Raw genomic sequence first — 27,665 nt, 5'->3', positions numbered from 1 at the left:
TTTTTGAATTTTCTGAGAAAGCAGGGTCGCAACCCACTGCGCCTATTGCTCGTCAATTCATTCTCTATCCTTTTCATCTTAGTGAAGGAGAAAATCTTTAAAATACTAAGCAAAAAGCTTCCTGACTAAACCAAAACTCTGGATTAAATTGTAACGATTTATTTTTGCATGGGGTCAGGGGTTTGTACTTTGTGCACAGACCATAGCGCAGAGTTTGAACTGCGTGTTCTGTGATTTAAAATTCAAATTCGTAAAACCAAAACGCCAAACCCATTGAATTGATTGTTTTGTGTTCCACTTGGGTACTTACTTAATTTAAATATTATTGTTCTAATTAACAAATATACTACCGTTAAAAGCGTAGTTAGTTTCTTAATTATTCTTCGATTCTATATAGATTGTCAAAGTAATCCGTGAGTTCAGTTTTGCACTTTGTTTTCATAGGTCAAAGTCAAGAAGATTTCTGCTGCTGTCAGAATCGTTTCTGAGGATTTTAACGAAATTCGACAAACAGCTGATAACTTAGACCTTTCACATCACACGGTATTCTTATTCTAAAAGTATGAGTAACATTGTTGAATTTGTTGATCTTACAACTCCTGTAATCTATCTAAAAGATGAAGTCATAAACCTCCTCAGTGATGAGTCCTTTGAGATCACAGCCGTTGAAAGTCAATCAACCGACTCATCATCAAAAAAGAATAAACTTCGTCAGGCATCTAAAAAGAAGGTAAGCTTAGTAACTACATAAAGTCAATATTTTAAAATGTAGTGTTTTAATCTTTCATAGCTTAGTCAATGATTTCAAAAACGTTAATTTTTAATCAAGTTGCTAAAAATGTTATTGATGGCTCATTTCAATATTATGAATCTCATAATGCTGTCTAGAAAAATTTATCGAAAGTGTATATTGGCACTTAAAAAATTGCAATTTTTACTAACAAAATGAGATGTAAAAAGATTAGAAGACTTGTAGTTTATTGTTAAAAACTGAAAAACATTTAATTCTTAAGAAATTATGAAAAAAGATACTTAAAGAGGAGGAAATTTCCAGTAAAAAAGTCCCACACTTTCAGTTTTCTATCTCCATTATTTATAATTCTTATTCAATGCCAAATATATGTCTCCGCTCAGCTGGTATAGTATAGCAGTGCTGCTTGAACCAGTATATGTATTTTCACACAATTTTTTTTTTATTTTAGACATTAAACATTTAAAAATGGTGGTGTCATCAGAACATTTGAAAAAATAAAAGCCTTGAAGGGAATCCAAAAGTTATATCATTGTAAAGATTCTTTTCTAATGTCACAAAAGAACATATAAAAGTTTAAATAATTAATCTTAAAATGTTTTGCTTTGTGGAGCCCTTATACATATATGTTCTTAACAAGATTACATAATAAAAGTTTTAAGACAAGTTGACAAACAAGGCTTAAGGGTGTGAAGAACCTATAATTACATAAATGTTATATTGTATATCCATAAATAAATAATAATAATTGCAATTTATTATGTAATAAATAGGTTCAACTTATTTGTTCTGAAAGCACTTTAAAAGTATTTAGTCAATGAGTTGATAAATGATAGAATGTTTATTACTGTTTCAGATAAAAGGCAGTACTTCAAAAAAATTTACAAGTGAAAACAGAGCTAAAAAATTTGGCGATTGCCCTATATGTTGGGATGAGTTGGGCAAAAACCCTTTGGCTTCAACTAAGTGTGGTCATGCTTTTTGCATTGAATGTATTGAGAAATCATTAACAGTAGAAAAAAAATGCCCAACTTGCAGACGTGTTCTTCTTGGAAAGTCATCATATCATCCATTATACCTCAACCTTTGATACTTTGAGATTGAATTTTATATTATCCTTGAAAAGTGGGTTTATTATTCCCCAATTTTGATGATAATATTATTCTATTTTTATATTTGATTTGACAAATTTATATTTTGATGTTAATATTATATTCATTGATACTTTGATGAAGTCTGACATCAAAACTTAAAAGAAGGCTGAGGTGTTGACACCATATTAAAACAATGTTATTTATTTGAGATGTAATGATTTAAAGATATATATATTACTAGCTTTTCCCTGCGTTTTCACTATTTTACCTAGGTAACCTAAGGTACAAAACTTAATGTTATGAAATTTAAAATGAAGTTGTTTGATATTTCTCATTATCTAATTTCCTTCTAAGTAAGCTATACTCTTTTACTATTACTTCATTTTACGTCTGTAAGGTACCCATACATTTTAGAATCCATTGTTAACGCGGGTGATACCGGAGAACACTCTAGTATTTAATTATTATAAAATGTGATTTTATTGTACCAAAAATGTGATAGTTTTTTTAAAACCTCTAAAGTATTTTTATCGTAACAACATAACATTTTAAGTAACCCTATAATAATGTTTAAAGCAATAATTAAAAAATATTTCTTTGTAGATTGAATGTGGAAGACTTATTTAGCGATTGAAATGATTTTAACTATAAGCATCTTCAATGCTGTGTTGCCTGAATGTATAACATAAATTTGATGTAGTTATGTGAAAACTTTCCAACTACACAAAATCCACCTGATCAGTATCTGTTGTACCAAACAGGTATAAATGTAACTACAAAGAGATATACTTAAAGATTTAAGTGCTTATGTTTGGCCTACTTGAAATATGCACTTGCATTTGAAAAGATATAAAATAACTTAATTTTCTCGTAACTGCAAGATTCACCAAAAATATATGTCCATTAGTCAATTTTTGCGTAATTATTTTGCAAGTTTAACATATTGAGCAGTCTCGAAACCCAATTATTTTTTTGGATACGAAAGTTTTCACATTACTATGTCGAGTATGAAATTGACTGTGTTTTCCAAACAACATCTTAGATAGTAAGGTAAGATACAAAGTAAAATATTTCGCTTGACTTATTAGATTAATCTCTGTATATAAAAAATTAAACTGACAGTGTGTTTGCCAAATAACACTTATAGGAAGTGATGGTAAGAAATAGTACATGCATGGAGTTTTAAAAACTTTGTCTACTACTATAAATATATTTCATAAGTGCATGATATGAAATCGTGAGTGTTTTTTTACCAATAATACCTGAAACGGAGGTGAAATACAAAGTAGTATAACATATGCATGGACTTTACTTAAATTTCAAAAAATGTATATCTTAGTTAAGTCTTGTAACTGGTTGGAATTACTTTTAACTGCTAAACTTGAATAAAGTGATTTCACTGATCTATCTACATAGTCGAGATCACTCGTGACTATTTATTACGATACATGTTATGTTGAGTTCATTCACTTTCTAAGGTTCCGATTCACTCTTTTTTTTTCTAACTTGTATGATGTAAACATTAAACATTACTTTATAGTGTAAAGTATGATTTAAGTTTTTTTTAATTCTAGATGTGTTTTTATCATATTCGTAATCAAATCTAAATAAACTTTACACTAAAAAGTAACTAAACTGTAAGACAACTACTAAGGTAAAATTAATCGCTGAAAACTGCTTATGGGTTGTTTTGTATTACGCAATTAGCATTGCGTTTCTGTAGTGTAATTTTTCTAAAAGGTTGATAACCGATTGATGTAATATGTTACAAACAAAAAATGACAGCCTGGTTGTTAACTTGCTGTCATTTTGACAGGTTGCCAATGGTTAGAACCTGACAGAAAATGCTTATTTCAGTAGGTAGTTAGTTATCCCTCTAAATTCACCTTTCATTTATTTTATAATATTTTCTACCTTTCTGTTATGAATGTTATTAAATTGCTTATTACCTTAATTAATAAAACTGCATTATATTATGAACAAATATTTTATTTTATGAAGTCATTATGTAATTTAATTCGGTTGTACAAAACTCCCGCTTAACAAGGTATGTTAATTTATGTTAATAATTTCAATATTCGGTCAAACTAAAGATCAGTTTACCAACCAAACCCGCTCATCGAAGCATTACTGAGCCAAGCCATGAGTTTGTTTTGTTTCCTGTATTATTATTTAAAACTGATCAGTTCATTTCATACAATATACTTTTTAACACAAATTCTTATAAGACCTACAAGATACAAATTAATTTGCTTACAAATAAAAAAAAAAATTATAATTAGGTCTAAAATAGTGCTGTCGTATTCCAGAGGCAACACTATGAAAAAGGCAGCACTACTTTTAATACCGATTAATCACTATCGATTTATATATAAGTTGCAGTTCAAGAAAGTGTTTTGTTAGAGGAATGCTAGGAGGAAGAAACTCCACAAAGAAAAATGGACCTAAAGGACTAAAATAGAGTCTCAAATTCAGTATCATGGATTTTAAGTTTAGTAATGGTTCACCGGGAGCGCTGCTTGTAAAAGCTACAATCACAGATAAATTAAATTTTAGTCTAACGTTTGTTATTATGATTTTCGAAAACTACTTGTTGAATGAGCTTATATTGAAACTTTTCGTTGTGTCCGGAAATATAATATCGGTTTATTTGAGGGAAAAGCAACTTTTAAAAACTTATAGCGGGTTGCACGTAATATATTACTGTTCAGCGGATTTGACCATTTTCCTAGTGATTATGGTGGCATAAATTATAACTTTTAAACCTCTATATGAACCTTTCCCCGCCTAACCGAAGATCAGTTTCGAATCGATATTTTGTAACGTCGTTAAATGGAATTTACGGACCTTGGTTTAAAGCTCAAATTCGTATATTTTGCAGGCGCTTTGGCATAATAAAAAAAAATCAGAACATTCAGACTTCGAGCATGCAAATCCAATTTTGCCTTCTTCACAAATGGTCTACGAATGTTAAACTTTGTAGCTAAAAAACCTGTTAATATATATATATATTATAAAATTTCAAGCAACCTATAATGTGAGGATCAGAGCGTGGGCGAGAATTATATCAGGTATGCCTATTTATTAGATTAATTATATATATATATATATATAATTAATCTGAACTGTAGGAATCATAAAAGACAAACTTAAAATTACTTACAAATATTATTATATCACAATTGTGTATATGTATCTTAACGGCACTAAAAATTACAATCCAGGATACCAACAAGTATCGTTTATCTTAATTTTGTATAGCATTATAAAAAATTAAGGTTATAAGCTTCCGTCGGAAATCACCACATGCGCACAGAGTGTGACGCCCCTGCTCTTACATTAGACTAAGTTATAGGAATTAACAAATATTGGTAAATAGTAATATTCATATATCTATTATATATAACAAGATAAAAAAAAAATATAACTTGTCAACCCATTTTCTAGATATTAAAAACAGATATCTAGTAGAAGATACATGGACAAGTTTGATAATAAAAACAATATAACCACCTCTGCTATAACAACAAATTTACTTTAAGGTTGAATACTTTTTTTACGTGCATTTTTCAGAAGAAATGCCATGCCATGTACTCTAAAATGTTTTTCTAATTCATTAGAAGTTTCAAACTGCTCCCTACAAACTCTACATTGGTTTTCTTTAACTGGTTCATCAACAGGGGGGTTTAAAACATTCTGATCTTTTAACAAAGCTAACTCATTATAGCATGGTTTTTTGTCTATGTATTCTTGTACATCAGATATACCATGTTCCAATAATAAGTGAGTTGAGAAAGATGGTTTGACAACAAATGACTTTCCACATTCTAAACACTGGTATGCCATGCAAGGATCTCTATGAGTAATCATGTGAGTTTCCAAATCTTGTATATTTTCACAATTAAAATTACATACAATGCATCTGTGTGGCTTCTTTAATATCTCATTGGTTGCTGCTGTTTCATATGGTACGACTTTACTTACTTTCAATTTATTCTTTTTTAATTTATTCTTGACTATAGCACTGGTACCTTTTAAGTTTATATTGGAAGATTTTTTTGTTAACAATTTTTTATCTAGCTGGTTCAATAATACTTGAATGTCCAGACATTTGTGATTTTTGTGATGTTCTGAATAGTGAACCTTAATATTGTTCCAGTTTTGGCTTATTTTCCTTTTGCATAAGAAGCACTCTATTTGCGAATTGTCATTAGTTTCATTAGACTGTGAAGTACTCACAGCCTCATTGTTTGTATAACATCTAAAGGGACAATCATTAGGTAGTTTTTTGATATTTTCAAAGAGGCATCTATATGTGAAGCTCCTTAAACATTTGCTGCATTTTTTAATAACACGATGATAAACATACTTTCGAAACTTCTGGTTTTTGTTTGCAGTTTTTACTAAAAATTTTGCAAGAAATGTTTGTAAATGAGTTGATGAATGTATGTTGACATGGTGATATAGCAAATTTTTCATTTGTTCAAAAACTATATTGCAAGATGTACATTTATAAGATTGATTAATCAACACATCTCTTATATTTGCACAATGTGCATCTAAATGTTTCCCAATAAGACTTTCTGCAAATAATTTAAGAGGACATAGTGGGCATTGAACGTAACTGGAGATATTTCCTTTTTTACAGAGTGTACAATTAGATTTAGTTTCATTATACCACATTTCTAAACAATATGAGCATCTGAAAACTTTTTTTAGATGAGTTTTAAAATGTGTTCTGTGTTCATCAGGGTGAATTAATGCTTTACAACCCTCAAACTGGCATGACAGTGTAGTTGCTGATTTCATAAATTTAAAACCTTTACAATCATGGTCAAATGGATAGGATGTAAGTCTGTGAGGCAAATGCATACCACATTCTGGACAGAAGTACGGAGGAATTTTTAAATGTATGCGTAAATGAGCTTCCAGAGCACATACAGTCGGCAGTTTAAACATACAGATAGGACATGAATGTTCCTCCTGCATATTGTGCATATAATGTCCTGCTCTATCTTTAAATGTTACTCCATAATTATGTATGTCATGATGGCATTCATTGCAAATATTTTTCTTTTTTTGCCTTGAATAAATTTCTGGTTCGTTCTGTGATCTTGGTAAATTAGATGAATTGGACTTTTCAAATGGCAGATTATCAAATGGCAGTGGTTCTATTTTTAAGTCGGCAACAGTTATTGTAGCAAATTTAAATGCATGAGATCTTATGTGGGATAACAATTTACATCGATTAAAAAATACTGTAACTATCATACAGTGCCTGCAAAAATAGGAAATCTTGAGGGATTTGCGGTTGATGTGGTATTCATAACTGGACTCAAATAGGAATCTGTAAGTATAGAATAAACATTTATGTATTAAATACTTTGATATTTCCTAAACAACATCTTAAAAAGTATTGAAATAATAAACCTTACTTGTCTCCACAGTCAGTGCATGAAAAAGTTTTATAGCCATCAGTTGGCACAGGAATTTTGTAGTTGGGCAGTGCTTTGGTGAAAATAATATCTTTTATGGTGAGTTTATCATTCATTATGCCTTGATTTTATCTAAAAAATAAACAAGTTTTATGTTAGCATTATTTAAAAAAAAACTACCTTGGTTGGAGAAAGTTCTGCCTAGGGGCAGGACCTATATAGTGGGTAGTTATAATGATCACCAGCTTATAAATATCCCTTCACCAGGCACAGATGACAGCTCTCATAGGAGAGAGATGTAGAGTATAGAATCTGAACCTTTCCAATCTAAACAAGTTAGTTTTAGGCAGGTACAGAGATACATATTTAGTTGTTAGGCTCATATCAAAGTTTGAGCTTAAATTTTTCAGAAGACCCATAACTTTACATTAATATTAGTTTCCAACTCTTGGCTAAATTAAAATTCTAATAATAGTAATATAATTCTAATAAGTAGTCTATATTAGGAAACCTTTCAGTAGGTAGGTATAGGTACTCAGGTATTTTTGTTAACTTTTTTAGAATCATGTCAAGACAGAACCATACCATAAAAATGCCATTAAAATAGCTAAGTACTTAAATATGACCACTAGTGACGTAGTTAGATAAAGTAAGTTAAATAATACATGCGTCATCCACACTTACCCTCTATCAATATTTATCGGTACCTTCAATGTTTCAGCTGATATGGTAACAAGCTGCTTCCGAAGTGTTTCGTTCTACATAATAAAAAACGAATCAAGTTCTCGCCAACCTCAGTTTCCAACCATTAAACATCTGACAGCTAGAACAGAAAGTGTCGCCATACGAAAAAGTATTGGTATTACCATACTCTTAGTTATTTACTCGTAGACGTTTTTTTAAATACGCATAATAAATTAATAAATGTGTCTAGAACCAGAAGGTAATTAATCTTCTGGTTTACAACCATAGACGTAAATTAGATTATCTTTATCATCGAATTTATACGTAGTTTGATTGTTGCTACTGAGTACAGACATGGTCTAGAGGCTAGTCAGCCTTAGATGTAAACGGACAACCTATAGAATTGATTGTCCAATTCAAAGTTGAATAAACGGTTTATTAATTTAGTAATTCGTAATTATAGGCAACAGGACACTAATATCAAAAATGTAGGTATATAAATAGAATGTTTGTAACATAAAATGATTGTCCAATTAATATCTTAGTGAAATATTTATTTTAAATCAAGAAATAAAACTTTAAAATAATCGTATTTTTAATCTGTTGTTCACTCCAAACGAAACAATTTACTAATATTACCATCGCGTGACGTCATCTGTGTGTAAGCTAACATTACCGCGTTAGTTCCGCGATTACTTTCTTTTTATCTAAATACAACTGGAAAAGAATTGAAAGGTAAGGAGAGGTAAGAATTAAAATCCAAACGATCCCCATAAAAGTAATTCGGAGAAATTGCAGACATTCCTTTGCTGTATTCTGTTGCCTATATTTCTTTGGAGTAATAACGGAAATATTTGTATAATGTAGTACTAAAACCCCACCGATATGATTTTTGATCAATTTCCATTTTTTAAAAGATTTAAAAAAATAATCTGTTGACTCAATCGCTTTATTTACCCAACATTAAATGCTGTAGAAAAATTCAAAATATTTTTTAAGTTATATTTAACTACTATTCTAATCATTTAAAACACAATCTAAAAAGTAGTCCGATTCCCTATTCCTTTGATCATTATATCAGCATCTTGCTGTAGGTAAGGGAGTGCTTTTTCATCCAGAGTTTAGACAAGACATTCCACATGCCAACCTCACCTGCTCTTGGTTCTCCTAATTGACGGACGAGGCTCTGGCGACCGACTAACGGGGGATAACCATTAAACCAAACGAACTAGATTTGAATAAATTACGTTTTCCGATGTCCCGATATCAGCGCAACCAAGTCTAGTGCTGCGATCACCAACCCGCCTGCCCTGGTGATTAGGGCATTATCCCTATGAGTAGCACAGCTACAATAAAAAAAAAATTTGCTTCGTGCAACATCGGTTTTTTTTTTTTTTATAAGTAATATGCATAACATAACAGATGATAACATATGGCACATTGAAAAGAATCCAAACATTACAATAAAGCATTACAATCATTGTGTGATTTTGCCTTCTTTGTAGAAGGCTGCACACTTTCACTTCCTGAATGATTGCTGTCAGACATATTTTATTGTTAAAAATATTTTTTAGGTAAGTATAACACAGGTTATCCTCACATATTTAACGTGGTAAACAATACTGTATACACTATACACACTACTACGTGTGGACTACGTTATACGTATAGTTCATATAGCGTGGCGATGCGTCGCCACGGCATGTATCGCCACGCTGACAATCACTCGGCTATAGATGTTTCACATAAAAAAGCCCGTAATCTCTACTTCTAGGGACTCTGGTAGCGATTGAGGGGATGGTGAAGGAGGTGCTAAGAATCTCCGGACGAAGATCGGCTACCAAAAACACCTGAACTTTGGCGATGTACAACGGACGGACACTAAGGCTCTATTACTTCGCCGAGTCTTTTCGTCGCCCATACCACAATGCCTGAAGCCGAAGTTTTTGACCAATGCGTCCAGTCATGACTTACGGTACCGAAACGTGGACACGAGGCTGATATACAAACTTCAAGTCGCTCAGCGTGCTATGGAAAGAGCAATAGTTGGTATTTCTTTGAGAGATAAGGTCCGTAACGAAGTGATTTCTTCAAAGTATCGAAGGCTACTGACAGGGCCCTTAATACAGATGTAATCCATAACAAGCTGTACCCTGCGGTTTCACAGCAAAATTATAAAATACGGGATGAAACGTGAAACGAACTGTTCAACTTTATGATATCAAAACAGATACTAAAAATGGCGATAAAAGTTATTTTAACACATTATTTCAACACGACTGAAGTCTGTGCAAATAATATAATATATCTTTTGCTTTATAGTGCTTTCGGAGATTCAATCGTCTACCGGAACCTTCTCCAGTGTCCCCTTACATATTATGTATCACAAATAGCTTTGCGAATAATCAGAGGATGAGTGGCCGGCCTCCTAGCAGCACCAAATAATAGATGATAGGGTAATGAATGTGGACCTAAGGCAGTAAATAGATGGATGCTTGACTTTTGAAGTTGGACAGAGAAATTGGCATCTGTCAGTCTGCGCTTTAATCACTAAAAAAGTAGAGTAATTAAAAAAAAAATTAAGATTTGATGGTGTTACCTATGGAGTAAAATCGACGAAGGTTTTCATCCCCTAGAAATAAACCCAAGAAACCCTTTTGTATTTTCGTAATGAAAAATAGCCTAAAACCTTACTCAGAGTATCAGCTATAACTGTACCAAATTGTATTCGAATCCGTTCCGTTGTTTTTGCGTGATGCGCGAACAGACAGACGACAAATATATTAAAAATTGGGTTCTATATATAATATTTGAGGAAGCTAATATCATATTAGCAAATTTAATTCTCAAAATATATTGAATGTAGACATATTGTCGGACGTCGAGTTACGGCTTTAATACAGTAATACTTTGTTGAATATCCTATTAGGTACTAATATTATAAATTTGTGACCCTTTCACGCAACAACTACTGAACCAATTTGATTGAATTTTGTAATGGAGATAGATTGTACAGTGCATTAACACAAAGGCCATTTTTTATCCCAAAATGTACAGTTCCCGCAGGTTTATGTAAACCCGAAAAACCGCGTACGAAGCCGCGGGCAACTAGTGCAAACTATAATATCCACCTCATAAGTTGTGGGTATCAGCTAGTTTTTACAAGGAAAGGTGGACTAAATAATAATCATATTCGAGTCAAAAAAAAAATTAGGAGAACTTACACTTTAAGTCGTCCTTTATATAATTTATAACAATTTTAACAGTAGGACAAAAAATAATTCAGAAGAAAAAAAAATAGTTTTATTAAAAATAATGGCACTAGGTATAAAATATTATTGAAAATTAAAAACTTTAACAAAAATAGAAAAAATTACATTATCTTGAAAATTTGTATCTGTCTATACTGTATTGGCATTAAGGTCACTATTATCTTCTTTATGAAAAAAATCAAGCAGTTGTTTTTCATTCTTATCTCTTTTGAAATAGTATATTATATCAGGTATTTCTACAAATTTCTTCTCATCAATGAGACTTTTATAAATGATTCTGTTTTCGAGCATATCTTCATCATTCGGAAATAATGCTAAGTAAGTGGCAACAGCTTTAGCAGCGTTGTCAATTCTGTCTAAATGATAATATGATATTTGTATATAGTTTAGTATATCAGCCAATATTTCTACGCCAGAGTTATAACGTGGTTTTACATCTTCTTGACATCTTTGCCTGCACGTTAAAACAGAGGCAATATTATTTGACACTGTTATGGCAAACTCTGGTGACCACTCTTGCTCAGGTTGACGATCACATTCAGCACGGCAAGAGTTTTCCCACGAAAGGAAATGGGATAAAGCCTCTTCCATATTGTATACTGTTTCATCCCATTTTTTCTGGTTATAAGCCTGTATGCCAAGTTTGTAAAGAACTTGGTAATCATCACGTTCCAGATCAGTTACTTCTTTTTCATCCACTTCCGGCTGCTGAACATAATAATCAACATTTTTTTTCATTTCAACGTCATCGGGATGTGCCACTAAATATGTGTAAGTAGCTGAAGCTGCTTTCGGTAAATCATTCATTTGGAAATAGCACATGTGTAGGTAAGAATATGGCTTTTTTGCCTGTAAATATTCTATCACTGTATTAGTTACATTATTGTACATGTGAACATCGTCGAATCCTTTTTGCTGGCATTGAGTTAGACATTGTCTAGCATTAATAAAATATTCAAATACTTTTAGATCCTCAATGTTTTCTATTTCAGTCTTAGGAGTTTCAGACTTGCACTTCAACCTACAGTTAACAATGACGGCTTTGTGCAAAGTATATAAATGCAAGCTTTCTTCAAACTGGACAATGCATTCGGACCATCTCTCTTTGGAATACGCATCTACACCTTTCTGGTAAACTTTGTCCAACGATGTGAATTTAAGACTTTTGCACGACACTATAATAGATATAAATAAAGACAATTTAATTATTAACGTGGAAGACATAATTAGTTCCTTATAAGTTTAGAAATGTAATAAATAATCTGAATAAATTTATATGTACTATTAAGTAACAAGTTCACACAGCCAGCCAGCCAGAGAAATAATCAAATATTTAGAAAGAAACAAATCAAAACTTAATACAAGTAGGTACACAACTACTCGATGAAACGACAAAACAAAAACATTAACCAATAGCCCGAGCGACGCGCTTCATCCTGTAACCCGCTCGCACCTCGTCCCGCAACCCGCGCCCCGTCCGCGTCTCTGGTAAAGCTATGCGCAAACCAACTTATTCTTACGAAAACTTGCCCATGCGAATCGCACGTTCGGAAGTGTAGAACCGTTTTAGAGTAGATTAAAAACTATAAAGTCCAAGCACTTTATTATTCCCAATTTTAAAATCGTTCATTTTGTGATATAGATATATTTCATTAAACATATGTACATTCGGCTAGGAGCGCTGACCATATATACAAATGGGAATTAGACTAAGCTAAAAAGCAAGCTATCAAGGGTAATACTGCCACTTTTGTGCCAATTGCCTCCGGAGTACCTCAGGGCACTAATCTTGGGCCTTTTTAATATCTTGTCAACGACGTCGTAAAATGTATCAAAAACTCTTGCGGAAGATACAAACATTTTTAATCTTATAAAAACAGAAAAACACTGTCAAGATCTGTAGAACTGCTAAGATCATGTCAGTAAATACTGTATAAATAACGGGTTAACTTTCAACATTGACAAATGTTGTTCCATTACCTTAACGAGATAAAAAAAAATTGTATTTCACAGTTATCATTTACTCGTACCGAAATTACGTAGAGTAAATAAGGTAGGAGACCACAATTAGGTAGTCCAGTTGGATAGTCGATTAACATTTAAACATTGCATCATCTAAATATAATTCATAATAAAGCATAGAGAATGTTTTGAATGCCACTGTAACATCCGAATTAAGGACATTATAAATAATGTGGTACTTCATTTTATTATGTGGATGTGTGTATTTCCTTTCATAGTGTGCGAACTGTGAGAGTTAAAACCGAATAAAATTAATGTGACACGTATAAAACACCTAGCACTCGTGCTGATTCTTACATACACAAATCTCTAAAAAAATCTAATTTGATAGGTCTAGAACTACCAAATGCAATCCTTTACCATAAAGAAAAGGATGCCACTAACGTACCTACAACGGACGGACGGACGGTCACAGCCGACCAAGTACGAAGACGGGTCTAGGAAAAGTAGGGAAGGTCAATTTAGTTGAGTCAAGATATGTGTGTAAATCAGAATAGAACGGCTGTTCAGTTGTCCTAACCGTGGTGGCAGTGAGCTGATTTTCTTGTCCGGAAAATAATATAAGACTGTTAGTTAACGTGAAGTTTGCGTCTAGCCTAATGGGTAACGAACTTATAACCTATTTTTATGATAGCACGTATGCGTCAGATAAATGCCTGATAATTTAATTATTTGGCCATAATCTGATGAGTTGAGTTGAGTTAGGATTTTTATTCAGCAATAAACGTGCAACAGTATTCCTCCTTAAATTACCATACTTATCTACTTACAGACTCAAAACTGTATCTCGAATTACCATTATTTATGTAGTACTTATATGTAGTAGGTATGCATCATGTTCGTGATACACGTTGCAATGCAAATATGCTAACCTGTTCTTACCGCTCCGTTTTGTGCAACGATCGGCGATAGCAAGAATTAACGGGCATGCAATAATAAGCACTGACCTTAATTTTATTAATAGAAGACAACGAGGGACAATAATATCGTACTAGTCCTGTGTGGTAAGAAAAGAGGTCAGTTTGAATAATCAATTGTAAAGCCTAAAATCAGTAAGACTTAGTTTGGCTAATTCATATATAAAATCTACAACCATTAATGCCCATTGTTGTTTATAGAAAAAAAAACGTTTCACCAACTCTTATGTAGTAATAGCTATTACTGAGCGGTTGATGTATGTATAGGAATCTCCTAAGATCCTTCCTCCCTGTTTGTCATTAGTAAAAACTGGCATATGCCACAGTTAAATTCGTGGATTTTTCAATTTATAACCATTTTCAAGTGATTTTCATCATAAAATATTCCTACGATATGCAATGAACAAACGAATTGCTGAAGATTTACTAACAGCAGAAACTGGAGTTCTGCAAGGTAGTGTTATAGGCCAGTCGTATATTTCTTTTACACCTATGATCTTCCAGAACTAGAAAATATTACTTTTGCTACCTTTGCTGATGACAAAGCGATTATGGCTATAGGAGAAACACATAAAAAGACTGTGTATAGTATACTAACTCATGAAATGAGGTATATGGATGGCCCAAAACATAGCGAATGAAGCTAAATTAAATACTCCGTATATATTTATGTGCGAGTTATTTATATTTAGAGTCTTCGTTACATCCTCTTTGGTTGGTTTAAATTACTTTGGGGTTAAGTGTGATAGGTCTATAATATATCCTCTTTGGCCACAGAGGTTTTAAAAGTTTTGCTTTACGTTATTTAAATCAATTTGAAATCAATGGTTTTTGCATGGTTTTTGATTTCTCACTGTTATTGCAGATCATTTTATGAGATTTCGCTCGGAATCGAAAAGTATTTTAAACTCATTAGTTTTTATCATCGTGTATTTTTATTCTTCATATTTTTATAGCTTCAGCAAAATTTTACAGATGACCTATAACAATTCTGTATTAGTGGGAAATTGGAGCGAAGAGAGATTGAAAAATGAGGTAATAAAGTGTTTTGATTAAATGAACAAGGAAGTTTTCTCTTTCTGCTTTACCAGCGGCGCGATATTCGTGTCTAGTCAACCAATTTTAATTAAACTTAGTGCGTTCCGTTATAATATATAAGTATGATAAGTCCGTTCTCAGGATACAAAATTAAGTGAGGGGTTGTTCGGCAGTTTCTTGCTTTTCATCTTTTGCTAGCTTGAGGGTTAGTGGCTTTGTTAAATTCGATGGATCTTGGTGTGATGGTATCTCTGACCTCATCATCTTCGGTCTCTACTCCAGAACACGAGTCTGTTCCAACGGCCAGCGATTCTACGAAAGATATGATTGGCCACTTCAGCCCGTCCATTCCATTAAAACCTCACTAACTTATTCACCAAGCTTTATTATAAACTAAGTATATCTTTTCCGGGTTAGCGCTCTTTTTTTTAAGACTGCATCACTATCAGGTAGATAAGGAATACAGTTGTAGTGGTTTTACTGTGGTTTCTTTTATTTTTCTAATAGTACGAATTCAAGCTTTTCCTGCGGAAACGTGACAGGCGTGAGCTGTTACTTCAACGGTCAAGAAATTTGTTTAGTAACTTACTGAAGGAGGTAGGTACTACCAACTATATCTAGTTTAACCGTAAATGGTAAGAGGAAAATCATCGCGTAAAACAGAGCAACACTTCGCAGGGCATACCTATAATATTGAACTCTTTCTATGGGCTACAAACTTCCGCCCTGTGTCCGTTTTGCTTTTATATTTCTCTATACATATTTTTTTTGGTATATATTAAAGGTTTATATGTTTTTAAACAGGAAATAGTTAATTAAGATTATTGATTTCATATGTTACTACGGATTTTAACTTAAATAACACTTATACATAAATAATAACACATATACCGGTTATGGTTTTCAGAGACCCCTTGCCATAAGTGGCACGTACGTACTTTTTGGATTTAACGTCCAAGTTGTGGCATCAGATATGCCAGGTATGTTTCAAAAACGAATAACCTAATAATATGTAATTTTGATATAACTGCATCTTACATTTAGCAGAACCCAAACTGACGTTTTTAAAATAGTTGTCTGCCTCTCTGGCTGTTTGCATGTCTTATCTGTTTATGGCAACTAATATATGACGGCTGAACCGGGATTTACAGAACGGGAAAAACCGTACCTAAAAAAAATACGAACCTCGTGAATAGCAGCTGAACATGGCAAACGCTAGGACAACAAGGCAGTTTTAATATTATATTATAAATGCAAATAATGCAATAATAATAAAATAAAACATTTACAACCAAATTGTGCAGATTTAAATGTATCTTTATAAGACATTCCATTCAGAGCTGCTAAAAGATCAGAGATGTTATAACCGACTGGAGTGCACACTCAATCGTCGGACTCAGTTATTATCACTAACTGATGATAATTCATCTTTAAAGCCCATAACCCTACATTGGAGCAGCACGGAGGGAGTGAAGTTGTGATCTATTGAGCGTTCATTACATTTACGCAGATTTACTTAGACCTATTAATTACGTAAACAACATAACTCTGTCTCCTTTTAACTGTTTCTTTGTATTACCAAAATCAAAGTGCACTCTGTAGCTTTCAGTCACAGGTACCTACCTCTTACTTTGTTTGAGAGAAGAAGGCCGAATTCAGCAGTGGGATATCAATAGCCTGAGGATTATGATAATGAATTACAGTAAACGTTTTCACAAATATCTAAAATAAGTGTTCAAAAGTAGCTAAGAAAAGTGCGGCCGGAGATAAACCACAGTACGGCTTGGCACTATCAAGTTTGGTGAGCGAACGTCAAGTGGACTATATGCAGAACATTAATGACGGGTGCCTCATGACACTGTCGCCGATCGTCACGCCATGTTGCAGGAACACCTTTGTCATACTCAGGTTATTTGTTAAAGTGTTGACTTACATAGTTGCATTTTTGTATGCTCGTGTAGCTGTAGTGCATGCATTGTGTACGCGCCTGCGATTATTAAACGGCAATTCATGGCGTCCACTCGATTTTAATTTCCACCCATGCCTCTTATGACGTCAAGAGTTGCCGTGTGATTGGTAGGGGCAATTGTCCTTCAGTTGTCTTTTAGGCGTGCACTAGGAACGGTTGTTTAGCGCTCACATAATGTTGTAAACTAGTACATAAATAAGTAGCAAAAAAATTCTTCAACGTTCAGTATTTTCTTACACACATTGCAGTTATTAAATAAATTGCCGAGGACGGTTGTAATATACTAATTAACATCACGCTAGAAGACAAGAATCAAGAAAACAAACTGAGGCGACGCCTAGCAAAAAGTAATAGCACAGGCGGGTGGGTGTAGAATTCATGCTGGACACGGATATAGAATTATTTTTAGCTTGGTAAAACATACGACTATTTGACAATCTCATCATATTACAATCTTATTTTATACAGTACCAGAGATGAAAGCATTCGTGGTCAGAAAATGAATTATGGAGATGAATTCCTGTTGAGAGCAGAAAATTATGGAGATCCGGAGGTAGGTATGGGTCTTCGAGATAAATGACTAGTTTATGCCGATGATATCTTTCCATTACTCATATATTGAAGGACCGGTCTTCGTCTTTTTTGACCTGGAAATTTACGAATGTTTGGCTTTGATAATGTAACAACCAACCAAGAAATGCCGTATAAAGCCGGGTCCGGAATACAATCACCGTATCCGTACCGCCGCAGCTCACGCGTATTATGATGGCATGTATGATGATTCGCAATCATGATAGGCTTCGGATAAGATTCTCTCACATGATTTTCACATGACATTTTTCCGATCATCAATGGAGAGCCGACTAAGAACTAGACAATTCAATCATTATTGTTATCAATATAGGTAGTAAATATGTATATATATTTATATACTAGCGGACCCCAGCGCCATCTGTCAAGCTGATTTGTGATTCTAAACCATCCAGGGTGCCACACAAACGCATACCAAAAAATTCATTCAAATCGGTCCAGCCGTTTTGGAGGAGATCAGTGACATACAAACGCACACAAGAAATATATATATAAAGATATTTTTACTACAGGTTAGCCCTTTACTGCAATCTCATCTGGTCCTAATCGGTTTCTACGCGACAACGTACATTAGAACCTTAAATTGCTTGGCGGCACGTCGTTGTTTGTAGGTTGTTGAATATCTACGGCCGAAGCGTCTCATTAGACTAGACCAGAGAAAATTCAAAAATTATAAACTCCGAATTGCGTCTGCTTACAATCGTACTCGAGAGCATTTAGCTATAAGACTACAGCTCTCAGCTGCGTTAATAAGGTGATGGGAGCTATTTGTCTGCGTAAAATTCTACATTGAGATACAAAACTTGATACGGTACGTCAACTGTTACGGTTATACGGCGATTCGATCGGTCAAGTGTTACATAATTTATTTTGACCTGACTAGGTAAAAGTCTCAACACCAGAGCGGTGATGGGACTCTTGTTATGTCGAAGTAAATCAACGACACTTCGTTCGGCGCATTTTACGAATTGAAACAAAGTTTTATGGATTCAGTAAGCTGGAGTAGCATGCAATCATACCTACTGAATTCCAATAGATGGCATGGCAATTGAAAATTACTTATCGAGTTTTTATTTCCATATAGCTCTTCTATAGAAACATTTCTCGGTCTGTAATAATTAGAAAACTACTAAAACCCAAATTCGAGAAATCACCGTAATTAAGAAGAATCTTACGTACATATAACAGGCTTATAGAGCAGACACCCTCACTGTTCGATCGACCGCATTACGTATAAAAAGTTGAACGAGTGAAAAGTTTGGCCGTTTTGACTAGGTATACCCTAACGACACTTTTTACTAGCTTTTTACGTCTAGATTGCACTAAAGATTCCACTATTATTTTCAATTATTGCTATCCGGAAATATTGACACCTGTCTCTCCCTGTCTTTGTGTTCTGTGTTTATCCTTTTCGACTTACTTTAGACCCACGAGGATTAAGAACGTTGAAATTTAGACTAACGTTAAATCCGAATAGGAAATTGCTCGCTAATCGCTAATTGCGAGATAGACTACTAAAAAAAAAAGGTCAGAGACTGGCATAACAGAATCGGCACATTTCAATCTTCCCGCATTGATATGCTTATTCGTACGTATATTCTAATTCATTTTTATATAACGACGTATCATCGAAATTGCCTAGTAGAGGTATATTCAATGAAAAAGTGATGTTGATTTTGATTTTAAGTGAGAGCTGACTTTCCACTTCTAAGCACAAGATTTTAGAAAATCGATCCACCTCACTGCTTCTTAAATCTCTGATCCATAAACGAATGATCTAAGCACCTTGATTTTATAAAGCTGATTCCAGCAGTGCGAGTTTTTTTTTGAGAATAACCGATATGCGATACATTTAGATTCGATCGACTCGATTAAACGTCCTAAAAAAACCGCAAACAATCTTTTCAGGCGCCGCCGCTATATGTAAGGTACACTCCGGAAGGAGTGCCCGGACCGGCTGACAGAATGCCAATAAGGTTGAGCGCTATCAAGGATACTAACTGCCGCTGGACCACAGTGCCATTACTTCCATGCAATCGTCTTGAGGGCTTGGGAAGTTCGATAAAGGTATTTTCATTTAGCTCCTAGCTCTATTTTTAGACATGTTATTCTTATCACCTTGCTACTTTTATCCATTATGAAATCCAGGGGAAATTAGTTATATAGATATAAAGCGGTCGTAAATATTCTGCGCAGAATCCTAATAAGGTAAAATGGTAGTTTCTTGTTCCATGAAACTAAATGTATTTAGAATTCTAGCTTTAATTATTCAATGAAGTTTTGTTTTTATAAATTTAAGTTACTCTAGTACCTACATAGTTAATTAGTAAAGTCTACCGGCACAGCTAATACGATAAAGCGTAAGTCGGGTTATTAGGTTTATGGGTTTATAAATTGCTATATGTTATATAAACTGCTATGTTTATGGTGGTGTTATGTGCTTGAGAGAAACTAAAACACACACAAAATATTTTATACAAACAACGATCTTTGATTATTTTTGAGTATTAATGTGTGCCACATAAATGTGTGTTAAAATAAAACAGTTTTTCAATTACCTATCCATGATGTGTGGATTTATGACTTTTTAAAAATTATAAAAATAGTTTTTAATAAAAAGTAAAGAATTGTTGTTGTCCAATTCGTGGAAGTAGTACTTATATGAACGAAAGTATTCAGATAGATACTACTACCAATGCCCATCTATGCAGTGTAGACTGTAGATAGGCCAGCCTGTTTAATGTTAATTGTTCATTCATAGTTATTTGTATGCACATAATTTGTCTTCCTTCAGACGGGAGCGAGGCTCATCATAAAAAATTGCGTCGCGGATAAAAGTTTATGCGTTATGAATCAAAGTTGGATGCACACGTTCTTTGGACCTGTGAGCTATATTTGAAGATATTTTAATATATTATGTATAATATACCTACACAGAATGCCTATTCCGCACTTTAATTTATATTAGAAAAGGTACACAAAATAGAGCGAATACAATAACTGAGCTAAATAGTAGGTAAGGACGACATAGAACAGTCTCCGAACACCAGTCGAAGGACATAAGGAAGGCACACACTAAAATAAAATAACTGGGGACAAAACTCAGTTAATCATAATAAGGACACATAAGGATACATCCCTTATACATATAGGTACAATGCTATGCTTCAATGTAGGTAACGTTACTCTGATTCTTAGGTCCGTAATAATAAACCGAAATCGAGCTAGGCCCTGCCCTGTGTAGGTAAAGATTGTTTTCAGATGTTAGTGGCCGGGATCCGCGGCTTCCCGTATCTTAATACGATTTCAACGATTTGTTGTGTGAATGTATCACACCATTTTTTTACGAAAATTATAAGAAACTTTTAAGTTAATGATTAGTTTGAAAAAATGGTAGACAACAATTCATATTTGTTAGGTTTGCTTTAAATCATTTAAATTAATATATGATCATATATGATCCGGATCCCCTCTTTCCTACTAGAAAGTATGCCTTAACTCAGCAGTAGGACTTGCAGGCTTTGTGTCGAGCCTCATCTAGTGCAAATACTGGGAAATAGTATTACCACTAGATGGCGCTCTTTCGATTCCACACAAATCGTAGTTAACTTTCACACGATCGAATAAGTAAACGTAGGTAGTAAATCTCACACTTGGCACTCTGATCGATACTGGTTGGAAATGATAATGAAAATTTAATAAATATTGGTCTGATGTTCACAGGAATGCGGAGTTACTTGTCGTAATTATATCGACATTCATAAAAGATTCACTGCAGAAAATATATTCACTTTAGTTAGCGACGTGGAGACAAAGAAGATGGCGTAGTAATTTGCGACTTGACTGAACTTTGCATTTATATTAATATATTTTTTGTGTTTAAACTACAATTTTATTTATTACCTGAAAAATAAGGCTTCAATAGCTTGATAAAGTAACTAAGGTACAACAGACTTAGGTGCTTGTGATTTCTAATTAACTGTATCAAAAAGTTCAGTAGGATAATTGAATAATGAACTATATGATATGTACTTTGTTTTAAAAGCACGTTTGCAATTTTTTTCCCGTACGTTTCGAAACGATATTTTAAGGGGATTTAAAAGGGATTTCATCTTAGGAGAAATAGGTGTGTCTACCTCATGCAAACCGTGCAACACGTCAGTAAAAAGTAATTTTTGATTTCTGTCAATTATTGCTGCCAAAATCGAGACTTGTATGTATTTACCAAAACAACTTCGTTTCATTCCATTTATTGAATATTAATTTATCTCTAATTTTATACCGAGCAGATAATATTATCATTATTGCTATCATGCAGAAGTTAGAGGAAGATAAAGGCATTGTTTACTGTAATCGCGTCCGCATAGGAAATTGGTATGAAGCTTCTAAACTTGAAGAAGTAAGCTTATTTATTATAGTTCTTGCAACAATTGTTTTAAATGCATATGATATTCTCTGGTAAGTTACGGTTTTAGTTTACTTAGGTGAACTTGCACTTTGTCTTTCCGTCCGTCCGTCCGTCCGTGTCCGTCATCAGAGTCATGCAAAGTTATATTTGGACAGGGGTATATTTGGACAGAGGTATATTTGGGAAACTTAACTCACAAAGTGAATGTAAATCTGCAACCCAGAGCAAAGAATAACGTAACAAAAAGTAGACCATATCAAAATAATTAATAATAATAATTATAAATAAATATACTTCGACAATACACACATAAAGATAACTGATTTCTATTTTTATAAATAATATACATGAATACTTATAAATCCAGATAAACACCCAGACACTGAAAACATTTATGTTCATCACACTAACATTTTCCAATTGTGGGAATCGAACCCACGGCCTTGGAATTAGAAAGCAGGGTCGTTGCCCACTGCGCCAATCTGCCGTCAAATTGATTAGGGTATGAGGTATGTTATACCAAATTAGCTCACATTTATTCAAATCGATTGCACAGTGAGACGTTATTGCTGAAAGAACAGACTCAATACAAACAATGCGCCAAAACTGAGGCCCTATACTTACAAAAGTTAGGTTGACTCACTCTTGCGTAAGCTTTTCCTCAAGAGTCCTTAGTCTAAGACTATAAGATAAAAAGATAACATTTCACTGGGCTTTAACTAATTATAAAGCTATAATAGAAGAATTTCTTACTTAATACTTAAGTACCTACTTAAAATATAAAGGAAATCCAGGATAATATGGAGGCACTTATCTTTATCGTTTTTCAGTACAAGTTGAACATATTCCTCGAACAAATGAAAAGGGGTGATTTAATGTTAGCTCGATATAGAAAAATGACTGAGAATCTGAATAAACCAACGGTGTTGACTCAATCGTCGGGTAGTACAGGCTTTGGTGCTAAGATAGCCCTCCTCGCACCCCACGTGCCAGGTTAGCAATAATATATGCAAAAGGTTCATTTTGCTACGTAATCTATCTACCTAATATTCCAATATCGAAGCGGGGTTTTTCCGCAGGCGGCTCCTGTTATCCCTGGGACTAAAATTATCAAATATATTTTCGGGGCAGTCGGCAAAACAGCCTACATCTATCTTTAGAATGTAAGGTATATATATGTCAAATTGATAGAACTCGATCCACCCGATCCAAGGCTGAAGCTCTAAGCACTTGGCTATCACCGCTTAAGCAGTTGTTTTAAAGCGCTTATTGCCCCAACTAGTCCAAATTAGCTCTAATGCAGATCCTAACACCACTTACTTACTCCATTATTAAGAAGATTTGGTCCATGGTACATTATTGCATTATAAACTGACCACAAAGCTCCATAAGCATGGCTAATATCAGTCAAATCGGATGACAAAAGTGTTTTGAACCGGAAAAACATAGGAACGAAATAAGTTAAATCAAGGGTTGTTATATGGGCACCGGCCATCATCTATACCTACTACTAATACCAGGCCTCGGGATATAGATTTCAACCTTAACGTTGTCCATAGAGATTTTTGAGCTAGAACCGTTTTTCCGTGACTGCTGAGGCAAGCAAATATTTCACAGCATATAAACCTAATATTTCTTTTAATTCACATGAAGCATATAATTATATTAATCATTTATTAATTCACAGCTTCCGACCCACCAATTGAAGACAAAAAAGGATTACTCTTAGGCGGTCGTATTTCTTCAAATGAGATCAACTACTCTCAAGAGCTGGAAGACGGCTGCAACATTGTTGCTCTTTCGGAGTTGGAACCTGCAGAGAAAACCACATTTGTGTTAAAAAGCGCTGATTATTGCAATCGTGATGCTGAACCACTTAAATACAATCAAGAATTTCTACTTGCACTTTCTTGTTCGGTTGAAAAAAAAAAGGTGGATGTTCTTACATATAAACGTTTTAGTTTATAACCTTGGGATACGAAGAGGCGTTTTGCTTCCTAGGTTCTAAACCTTAAAATAAATAGTTATTAGGCATTTGTCATATTCACTCTTTGATAAAAATACAATAGTTCAAAATTCGCTTTTAGATGGCGCTACTTGTCTAGCAAAACGGTGAAATCGAAAAAATATGTAATATTTTACTGTTTCGGTAATTTATTTATTTATACTTTACAACGTCACTAAAGAAAGTACTAAGTCTATTCTCAGTCTATACTAAATTAAAAGGGTTAGTATTAATGTCAAAGAAATTGCTTAGGAAGGAAGTCTTGTGTGACGTTACCATTAATGAAAAAAAACATCAAATGAAATAATTGTGTAAATCAAAGCAGAGCAAAACAAAGAATTATTTTCTTTTCGTGTATCCTTCTGTATTTTATTGCAGCCACTTTATCTCAGATACGATCCAAACCCTATTCCCGGACTTTGCGGCATGTTCCCGCTGTATCTCAGCAAGCATCCCGTATCAAACACTAGATGGCGGATCTTGCCTGTTCAGGAGCCGAATATTACGCGATTCGAGCAGGAGGGAAAGCCTGTGAACGTATGAACCTAGTTAAAATATTTTTATATTTTTAACATAACGGTTTATCGCAGCTTAGCTTTTTTTGTTAAGTCAAAAAAAAAATTAAGTTACCAAAAAAAGCGATTGTGTGAGAAGTTGAGCTAATTGAAACACAAATATACACCTTGGTAAAATATTCAGTTAGGTAAAAACCATTTTGAGAAAGAGATCAACAGGAGAATACAGCTGGGCTTGGGCAGCATTTGGCAAACTTCGCCAAGTCCACATATATACATACCACAATGCTTGCTGAAATAGTCTTCAATCAGTGCGTCTTACTTACGGTGCCGAGACGTGGACACTGACGTGGACAGGGACCTACTGAAGGCAACGAGGTTAAGCTTTAAACTTCAAGTCAGTCAGCTCGCTATGGAGAAAGCTATGCTTGGAATTTATTTGAGGGACAAAGAAGAGGCATTCGGCCGGTCACGTTTTTCGAACCGAATGGCGTTGGAGCCGAAAGGTCCTCGAGAGGAGACCACGACTCGGCAAGCGGAGTGTAGGGCGGCCCTGACTAGGTGGACTTTCGGAAGGCGGCAGGCATGTATTGCATGCAGAAGTCTAGGAATAGAAAGAGTTGGCGCTGCTTAAAAGAGGCCTATGTCCAGCAGTGGATGAAACGGATACATGTGTGTTAAAATTAAAGATAGGCGGAACATTCTAAACACATGTTGATTCCCGCGATAAGTAATCTCGAATCGAGATTAAGATACGGAGTATTAGAGAAAGTAAATAACTTTCAGATAACCCAAACTTAGTATTATTCAATCTTTAAGTTCTTAACTTGGAATAAAATACTTATATATGTTATTCTTGACCAAATAGTTATTTTTGTTCGCTCTACAAGATAGAAGAAGAGTAAGGTAATAAATATTTATTTATTTATTTAAATTTTGGGATAAAATACGTCATATAGTGATTATTTTGATTACGCTTACATTTTTAGAAAGGACTCGCGTCGTGTTAGCGAAAACTGAAACCGGGATTCAATAGGTAGGTACATGAGTCTGAGTATCCGTTGTAATTTTTTGTCGGTCTTTTAATGAATTTTACGATATTTAACAGTTTTAAGATATTAAATGGAATAAAAAAAGCAGGCCAAGCGGGCAGCTGTTTCTTTAAAAGATCAAATACAGGTCACGACTCGGACAAAGTATCTACAAACCAGCGCGACAATGTGACGAGTGAGCGCTGCGTATTTTTCTATCACATTGTTTGCGTACTCACAAATTAAAAAATGTTCAACCCATAATTTTCGACTTAAATTGTACTTGTATTGTTGCTCTAGGAATTAACTTCCTAGCTAATTTTAAGTTTTAGTTATCTTATCATTTACACCACGTGCGCGGCACTAATAATTGCAAAAAGTGTTAAAATGGAAAACAATGTCGTGCACATTGCGTGCACGACATTGTTACTACTGTTGTTACTTAGCATTTTAGGTCGCGTTTTAGTTTGCAATGTTCTATCATCGAATCCAATCATGTTATGGTCTTGCAGACACGACAGATTCACTTCCTATTGCGTATATTTATACATATATGTATAAGATATGACATTGTGACTAACTTGAATTATAAAGTAATAATATATTTAACATGCTATCTGTAGAGATAATATGAGATATACTTATTTACCGACGTAGATCATCTATATGATTTTTAGTATAGGTATCTAAAATCATATAGATGATCGACATCTTCATTTATTATATAAGTTTATATTGAAAGCATTAATTTAGTATTCGTCAATAATACCCTAAAGGAATAATTTACAGTGATAGTAAATATTTATTCTTAAACGCGGGTTTGATGCTATTTGTAATTATTTGGACTTGAAATAAATGAATTATGATTTTTTTTTTTATTTCGCGTGTCGTGAATATTTACGGAACGTGAATTTTTATCTACATTTGCACTCCTTTCATATTGTTTCAGGTGAACACGGATATAATTGTAAACCATTGTGCCACTAACGTAAATTTGGGTATCAATATAGGCTGCTGGTCAATGGGATTTTATGGGAAGGTAAAAAAAGTTTAAATTATGAATTTTTATCACCATTACCGGTTCATTGAAGGTCAAGGGTCTCCGCACAGAATGAGCAGGGCTTAGGCCGTAATTCACCACGGATTGGTAGACTTCACACGCCGTTTTGATAATTATTGAGAACATAATACAAAGGGGTTCATGCTGGGGATCGAAGTCAGACCCCCCAAATGCCCAGCCTTTAATTAAGAGTTATGATAAAAAAAAAATGACTTCCATAATATAATGTTGTTCGGTTAGACAGTCACGTTAATTTTTTTTGCCCTTTATGGATAATAAAAAAATAAATTTGGATATTAAAAAAAAATCTGCAGAAAGCCTTTTAAGACAAATCATAAGCAAAAGTCAAAAGTTAGTCAAAGTCTGAAACTTAGGATATATCTATTAGCAGTATGGGCTTTTCTAACTTGAAATGGTATATTGTCTATGGTAATTGAAGTTATCTTATTTTTGCAGCTGTGCGCCCCACTGATGAAAACATGCCTAGATGTGTACGGAAAGGAATTACCAAACAATGTATGGCAAATATACATCCCTATCGCTGGGTAACTTGATTTTAGAAAATCTGTTGTAGCAGCTTCTTACCACCGAAACTATCAAAGTTTTTTTAGATATTTTTAAAATATAAATGTCTATCAGCATTTGTGTGTTTGAATTCTTGATATATTTTAAACAATGAGTCTTGCCATATCGGTTTTATGACAACTTTATAAACCTGCCAATTGTATTTCCGCTGTCATTAATACTTAGATAACATGAAGTAGACCACCAACATTCGAAAAATATGCAATAGAAAGTACAGGGATTTGTTTATAAAATCAACATAACTCATTGCGTGTATTGAAAGGTACCTACCATCTATTTAAGAGAATT

General features: G+C 33.8%; 4 protein-coding genes across 7 annotated transcripts; 2 read left to right on the top strand and 2 right to left on the bottom strand.

Annotated features, from left to right (window-relative positions):
• The first annotated feature begins 200 nt into the window (after window positions 1-200).
• Window positions 201-3,841, top strand: LOC120627967 (E3 ubiquitin-protein ligase RNF4-like). Its single transcript, XM_039896109.1, has 2 exons — window positions 201-730; window positions 1,608-3,841. The coding sequence occupies exons 1-2, from the start codon at window positions 563-565 to the stop codon at window positions 1,839-1,841; spliced, it is 402 nt and encodes a 133-aa protein (XP_039752043.1). The 5' UTR covers window positions 201-562; the 3' UTR covers window positions 1,842-3,841.
• Window positions 3,842-4,994: 1,153 nt separating this feature from the next.
• LOC120627927 (zinc finger protein 687b-like) lies at window positions 4,995-8,115 on the bottom strand. Of its 2 annotated transcripts, none has more exons than XM_039896057.1 (3): window positions 7,965-8,115; window positions 7,281-7,412; window positions 4,995-7,192 (listed from the first exon to the last, which is right to left on the bottom strand). In XM_039896057.1, the coding sequence occupies exons 2-3, from the start codon at window positions 7,394-7,396 to the stop codon at window positions 5,383-5,385; spliced, it is 1,926 nt and encodes a 641-aa protein (XP_039751991.1). In that variant the 5' UTR covers window positions 7,397-7,412; window positions 7,965-8,115; the 3' UTR covers window positions 4,995-5,382. The 2 variants fall into 2 exon arrangements, with proteins under 2 accessions (XP_039751991.1, XP_039751994.1); XM_039896060.1 differs by having other exon boundaries at window positions 7,988-8,107.
• A 3,182-nt stretch (window positions 8,116-11,297) lies between these two features.
• On the bottom strand, window positions 11,298-12,657 carry LOC120627959 (cartilage-associated protein-like). Its single transcript, XM_039896097.1, has 2 exons — window positions 12,519-12,657; window positions 11,298-12,411 (listed from the first exon to the last, which is right to left on the bottom strand). Coding segments are annotated over exons 1-2 (1,047 nt in total). The 5' UTR covers window positions 12,520-12,657; the 3' UTR covers window positions 11,298-11,365.
• A 2,329-nt stretch (window positions 12,658-14,986) lies between these two features.
• On the top strand, window positions 14,987-27,372 carry LOC120627940 (cilia- and flagella-associated protein 161). 3 transcript variants are annotated; one of them, XM_039896077.1, is made up of 12 exons: window positions 14,987-15,210; window positions 15,721-15,810; window positions 16,121-16,193; window positions 16,959-17,121; window positions 17,651-17,735; window positions 19,682-19,840; window positions 20,568-20,657; window positions 23,012-23,174; window positions 23,869-24,113; window positions 24,565-24,723; window positions 26,682-26,771; window positions 27,249-27,372. In XM_039896077.1, exons 1-12 carry the CDS (start codon window positions 15,049-15,051, stop codon window positions 27,339-27,341), a joined length of 1,572 nt encoding a protein of 523 aa, XP_039752011.1. In that variant the 5' UTR covers window positions 14,987-15,048; the 3' UTR covers window positions 27,342-27,372. The 3 variants fall into 3 exon arrangements, with proteins under 3 accessions (XP_039752011.1, XP_039752005.1, XP_039752019.1); XM_039896071.1 differs by having other exon boundaries at window positions 16,956-17,121; XM_039896085.1 differs by lacking the exon at window positions 24,565-24,723 and having other exon boundaries at window positions 16,956-17,121.
• Window positions 27,373-27,665: the final 293 nt, after the last annotated feature.

This window comes from Pararge aegeria, chromosome 2, assembly GCF_905163445.1.
Source record: "Pararge aegeria chromosome 2, ilParAegt1.1, whole genome shotgun sequence".
In the NCBI taxonomy this organism is placed as follows: domain Eukaryota; kingdom Metazoa; phylum Arthropoda; class Insecta; order Lepidoptera; family Nymphalidae; genus Pararge; species Pararge aegeria.
The sequence above is the reverse complement of the archived record's forward strand: the minus strand, read 5'-3'. Positions and strand labels throughout refer to the sequence as shown.